Genomic DNA, 6801 nt, shown 5'->3' on the forward strand with positions numbered 1-6801 from the left:
AACAAGGATTCTAACGAGCCTCCATTGTTAGGAGAGTGAGAACAATTTGCAAGCAATCCAGCTTACATCACATCTCAGCTTTAAAAGCTCAACTCCACACTCTCTATTTCTGAATTGAGAAAGCTCCTCGGATGAGAAGCCAGTTGTTTTTGTTTTTTAACTTTTTTTGAATTTACCATGGCCTGGATGACTGAGAATCTACACCAGCATAATGCAACTTGGTCTTAGCCCTGCTTGACTAGCCACTAGCTCGTCAATACGGTCAAAAGCAAACTCCAAACTGAGACTGTTCAAAGACCTAAGTATTGACAATGAATAGAGCAGAATAAGGCTGGCAATATAGAAGATGTAATGATTTATTTGATTTGATTTCTTCTACTCTAGTACCACATTTGCATTGGACATTGTAGTGCAGAGGATTTTGGTTTGTCATCCTGTTATTTCAGCTCTCCCTCCTCCAGCTGCCACATGAGAATTTAAAAAGCAGTGACGGCTCGCCTCTGAGCCAAATGTGCTCTGATCTAAATATAAAGAAAGTTATTTTTAAAACAACAGAAATTAAAAAGATCCCTCGAGTTGTAATTCTGACACAAATAAATCTAATGAGTAGGCCTTGGCTTTACATTTTTGTCCTTTTTTAAAAAACTGAACACACCTGGCGCTGTGCCTCAAGGTCGCACTTGTGGCCAACCAACAGGAATACGATACTGTGTGGCTGGACGTGGCTGCGAGCCTCCTCCAGCCAGTCATGAACGTTCTGAAAAGAGCGGCGGTTGGTGATGTCAAAGAGGAGGAGCCCGCCCACAGAGTTACGGTAGTAAGCTCTGGTAATAGACCTACACAATATGTAAAAAGATGAAAAAATGAACACAAATTAGCAAGAATATATAATGATATACAAAATTCTCCAAAATTGACAGCTTATACCCAACACTTCCCCTTTATCTTGAGGTGCAGCTATAATGCTATCAGCAGAACAAGTGACAGTGGTTTGGACTGTAGCTTATTTCCAGTAGAACATATTTGTGGCCTCACTTCTGTTGTCAAAGCCAAATATTTTGGAAAAACTTTAATATTTCCGATTGTCAGCACTTGTTTGACAGATTTACTTGGATGCCAGTTTTCCACTCAACAAAAATGATATGGGCAAAAGGTTCTTGTAAAATATAGAAGGACAATATCTGTTTTGAAAAAATAAAATTACATTTCATTTAAACCCAGTAGAAAAATAGCCGGAGTATTGTAGACTGGGCCAAAGTCCAACACAATTCATCACTAGTAAAAGTAAAACATATACAAGTTTCTTTTAGTTCAGTTCTCATACCCTCAAGAGACTCACAGGCTACTAGTTGGACCAAACCTACAAAAACACATTTACTGTTTTAGCACAATAAATGAAAATTTTGTTTATGTCAAATGATATAAATGGTGACAATATAGTGTAAGCACATTTTCTGTTTTATTAAGTGATTAATATTAGGCAGAAATATGGGTTTGCCTTCCTGTGGGCCCACCACCTGCAGAAGGGGCCATACGGGGTAGATAAGAAGTGTTATGGGCAGCAGCAGAAGGCGGGGGCCTTCTGTTTATCACACTTAAGTGAAGAAAAGAGCAGAGCTGTCCACTGATCATCACCTGGTGGTGAATTGGATCACATGGTGGGGGAAGATGCTAAACAGACCCCATAGACCCAAATGCATAGTGAATGCTGGGAACGTTTGGCGGAAGAACTCATCAGAAAGATTTTCAACTCACACCTCCGGCAGAGCTTCAACTGCAACCCAGCGGAGGCGAGGGACATTGAGTTCAAGTGGGCCATGTTCCACGTCACTATTGTCGAGGAAGCTGCCCTGAGCTGTGGCAACAAGGTTGTTGGTGCCTCTCATGGGAGCCATCCTTGAACCCGGTGGTGGACACCCTGGGTGAGGGAGGCCGTCAAGCTGAAGATGGTGTTGTAATGGCAGAATTTATTATAGGGTAGCACCTGTTGTTAATAAGTCCTGATTATGTTATGACTTCTATTCCAAGTGCTGTGGGTTCTCACAGAATTAACTTGTTTACAGGAGTGATGTTATAGGCTCCAGCTGTGGGTGTTGCTGAGGCAAAGGCTCGGGTGTGGGAGGAATTTAGTGAGGCCTTGAATAGAGACTCTCAATAAGCTCCGAGAAGACTCTGGCAAGCTGTCAGGTGGCTGAGGAAGCAGAACTTTACCAACACTGTGTGAAAGAGGGGTGCTGTTGATCTCAATCAGTGATGCTGTTGGGCAGTGGAACGAATACTATGAGGACCTTCTCAATCCCATCAACACGTCTTCCATACAGGAAGCTCAGTCTGGGAAGTCTGGGGTTGGTCCGGGCAAAACCAGGGCCGAGGTCGCCTACTTTAAAAGCTCTGTGGCGACGGGGCTCCAGGGGTGGATGAGATCCACAAGTTCCTCAAGGGTCTGCATATTGGTGGGTTTATTAGGATCTGTGCTTTTCTGTTATTTTTTTGTGATCCTTGTGTTTACGTTTGTTCTATGTGTTTTATAATAAAATATCCTTGGATAGTTTTGTTCCCTGTGCCCTCCTTGTTCCCTGTGACATTATTCACTCTCCCTTAGTAGTTTTTCAGTAAGTCTGCAATGCCCACTTCACCTGTTTCCCATTACCTGTCTGTCCAGCTGTTGTCAGTCTCCCACTTAGTCTCAGGCCTTTAGAGTTAGTCTCTGCCATCACTGCCTCACTGGTTCATTGTCAGCTCATGCTGCGATTTGGTTATTTCCTTGTGTCTTCCTGCGATCTTCATGTTTTTTACTTTTACTACCTTATCAGCCTTTTGTTTTTGTTATATTAATAAATTAAGTTATTCTTCAGAGCTCTTTGAGTCAGTTTGCATTATAGATCCAATCTGCAAATCTGCTAGGGTTGTCTTGTTTGACACACCTTTGCAACATTGAGTGGACTTTGGGGGCAGTGCTACTTGATTGGCAGACTGGTTCCCCTTTTTAAGAAGGGTCGACCAGAGAATGTGTTCCCATGACAGTGCTGGAGAAGGAAGCCTGGTCGATTGTCAAACCTCACATTCAGGAGGAACAATGCAGTTCCAGTCCTGGTTGTGGAACACTGGACCAGCACTTTATTTTCACTTGGGTCTTCGAGGGAGCATGGGAGTTTGCCCAACCAGTCTACGTGTGTTTTGTGGACTTCAAGAAGGCATTTATCCATGTTCCCTGGGGTACCCCATGGGGGTGCTCTGTGAGCATAGACTTGGGGGTCTGTTACTACAAGCCATTTGGTCCCTATAGAAACAGTGCAAGAGTCTGGTTTGCATTGCCGGCAGTAAGTCCGACCTCTTCAGGGTGAGAGATAGTCAGTTGCCAAAGATTCTGTTCATGACTTTTCAAAAAAGATTGAAAAATAAAAACAACTGGAGTTCTATGTTGCATATCTTCGCTTTCGTCCAGTTGTTTTTTGTTTTCTAACCCTTTTTGAAATTCCAATATCCTGTATGACTGAGAATCTATACCAGTTCATGACTTTAATGAATAGAATTTCTCAGTGCAGACCGAGGGCAGAAAGGAGTACAGATCAGTAGCCTCAGGAATCCTGTCTCTACTATTTGCAGATGATATGGTCCTGTTGGGGTCATCATGTTGTGATCTCCAGCTCTCAGTGAAGCAGTTTGCAGCTGAGAGTGAAGCGGCTGGGATGAGGATCAGCACTTCCAAACCTGAGGCCATGGTCCTCAGTCGGAAAACGATGCACTGTTCTCTCTGGGTTGGGAATGAGGTGCTGCCTCACGTGGAGGAGTTTAAGTATCTTGGGGTCTTGTTCACAAGTGAGGAAAGAATGGAGCTTGAAATCAACAGACGGACTGGTGCAGCTTCCACAGTATTGCGTACTCTGTACCGGTCCATTGTGATGAGGACAGAGCTGACCTGTAAAGCAAAACTCTCTGTTTACTGTTTGGTCTATATTCCTATCCTCACCTATGGTCATGAACTTTGAGTATTGAACGAAATAACAAGATCTCGGATAAAGGTTGAAATTAGTGTAGTTGGGCTCTCCCTTAGAGATAGAGTGAGAAGCTTGGTTATCCGGGAGAGACTATGAGTAGAGCTCCTGCTTCTCAACATCAAGAGGAGCCAGTTAACGTGGTTCTGGCATCTCGTGAGGATCTCCCTGGACACCTCTGAGAATGTCCAACTGGGAGGAGATCCCAGGAAAGACCCAGGACACACTGGAGAGGTTATTATCTCTCAGCTGGCCTGGTAATGCCTTGGAATCCTTCTGGAAGAGCTGGAAAAAATAGTTGTGGGAAGACATGTCTGGGCTTCCCTGCTAAAGCTGCTGTCCGACTCTGGCAACAAGCAGTGGATGGATGGATGGATGGATGGATGGATGGATTTTTTTTTAAATACTTGATTAACTGTTGTTAGACTGTTGCAATAGCTAGCAAGAGAAAATGCTAACAAACTAATCTTGCTAAGTAGCTGGCTAAACGTCTAATGATAGTTAAAGATTACATTATCTTAAAATCCTTGCCATGCACCATACCTGCACATTAGATGTTAGCTAAAAGCCCTATCTACAGGGCAGCAGTTACATTATTTATTATTTAACATTGCTCTCTGTACTATCTGCCTAAATAACCATTAATGAAATGAAGCCACATTTGGTTTATTTAGGCTAGTTATTCCAACATGCTAACATCTGCAGCAAGCATTACAAATTTGACAAACACAATGGTTACTTTGCCTCTGGTTTTGGGGTTTTAGAAGGGCTTCATCCTTCTAAAACCCCAACCCTGTTGAACCCTGTTCTGTATGACTAAATAATTCATATATAGAACCAGAGAAAAACATCAACTAAATGAAGCAGGAAAGCTAATGAAAGTGAAAACCTGAAAGTGTAAAAGATGTGATGAGGTTTTGAAGATTTTCATTCGCTCCGTAACTGCACAAGGAGTGGCAAGAAAGTCATGAAAGAGGAAGGAGGAGGATTAGTCACCAGAACAGATACAGAAAAAAGAGACCTATTAGGTGATTCTTTTCATTTGACACACAAATCTAATATATACAGGTATATTTATGGAAGAAAGGATGACACAGATGACTAAAAGACCTACGTCATTGCTCGAGAAGAAGTGAAAATCAGAATCAGAATCAAAATCCCTAAACTAGACAATGTTGGAATTTGAAAGATTTTAAATACCTTTATAACTTAAATCAGCCTTTAGTGGATGTGTTAAAAGATTAGCTGGGGTTTTCAAATAGTTTGTGCTTTAAAGCCAATATCAAACAAAGAACAAACAGACACACAAATAATAACTAATTGCAATAAAAATGTTAGTATGGCAGCATTATGGCAACTAGGTCCAATGAAATAAACAACAAAAGAAAGAAAGCAATGGTTTGTTTGTTTTATTATTTCTAGTTGTCAGACTTCATCTGAGTAAAGAGTTTTTTGGGAACCATTTCTAGTAAATGCTTTATTAACATGTTAATAAAGCATATTAGAGTTTCTTGAAGCTGGATCAACTCTTAACAACATTCATTAGGTCCATCATAATAAGGAAACACATCAGTGTCATTGAACACTGAAACCTGAACACAATTATTTACTGTCAGGATCAATTTATTATTCTAAGTTGTCCATGTTTTTTGCTACTTTCCTTTTAAAAAATGCCACCAATAGCTTTGCATCAGCCAACTTCACAGATTTATTTAAAAGTGTAAATGTTTTATTAATTGCAGTATTTTGCGTCAGTAATGGTTTTTAGCATGTATGACACTGGTGTGATTATTTTATTTATTGATTTTAGTGTAAATCATTTTTGTTTCATTTTAAATTTGATGTTATAATCTTGTATTGTTTTTAGAAGGGATTTATAAGGACAACAAATAAAAAACAGTAGCCTTTTGGCTAACTCTGGCACATTTGCTGTTTTGCTTGTTAATGTGCATTGTCCTTTTCATTTAAACTAAACTCATTCTCACAAATGAATCTTAAGTTCTTTTGTGTGTTTGGGTATTTTATGGCTTAAAATAGATACAACACCACTAGGTGGCAAGAATGCCCACATTAACTCTATATCATTATACAGACAGAACATTCTTTGGCTAAATATTCACCTCAAACCATTTTTTGTTTGTTTGGTCAGTTTGTTTTTTATATTGTTTAATTTTTTCTCAGTTGTTAACTATTTCATTACATTATCAAAGTCTGATATCGGCAAGATCAGGGTAAAGTGAGAGGTGTAGAAAAAACAATAAAAACAGCTCCTTTGTTGGTTGAGTTTTTACATAATAATTGAAAACATGCGTGAAATAGGGTGTAATTTCATTGTTTGTCAAAAGCTCTGTATTTTATATTCACACAGATCCTCTAAAAACTCAGTTTTTAAAAATCTTTACTTTGGAAAGTGCTTTTTAAAAACTTTGTTTTTGTCACTCAAAATGCTGTTTGGATGTGGATGAGAGGTGGAAAGGCAGGAGCAAATCTCCTGGTTTAAAAAAATCCAGAGTAGTGTAAATGGCCCAAAGAAATACTGTATATATTTGTTCCTCACAATATTTCTAAATTATTTTGCTTTTTCCTCACTTGCTCCTGTCGCAGTAATTTGAGAAGCTCATTTGTGAAACAGGACATCTAATATTGTCAGGATTCGGCAATTTTCTAAAATGAGCAGCTCGGCGTCAGACAGACACGGGAGACCAAGATAGCAGGAAGTGAGTTTATTTTACAGTGAATCGGGTATGGCGATAATAACAGGAACCAGGACCTGGAAGCAGAGGACGTGGTGAGTTTCAGGTTTTCT

General features: G+C 40.0%; 1 protein-coding gene across 1 annotated transcript in view; it reads right to left on the reverse strand.

Annotated features, from left to right (window-relative positions):
- The window catches only part of LOC108228433 (ras-related protein Rab-39B), a 21849-nt gene that overhangs the window by 2753 nt on the left and 12295 nt on the right, over nucleotides 1-6801 (reverse strand). Inside the window, exon 3 of the mRNA XM_037976562.1 lies at nucleotides 656-836. Within this exon, the coding sequence (XP_037832490.1) occupies nucleotides 656-836 (181 nt within the window). The remainder of the gene's footprint in view (nucleotides 1-655; nucleotides 837-6801) is intronic.

Source organism: Kryptolebias marmoratus, linkage group LG7, assembly GCF_001649575.2.
Source record: "Kryptolebias marmoratus isolate JLee-2015 linkage group LG7, ASM164957v2, whole genome shotgun sequence".
NCBI lineage: Eukaryota > Metazoa > Chordata > Actinopteri > Cyprinodontiformes > Rivulidae > Kryptolebias > Kryptolebias marmoratus.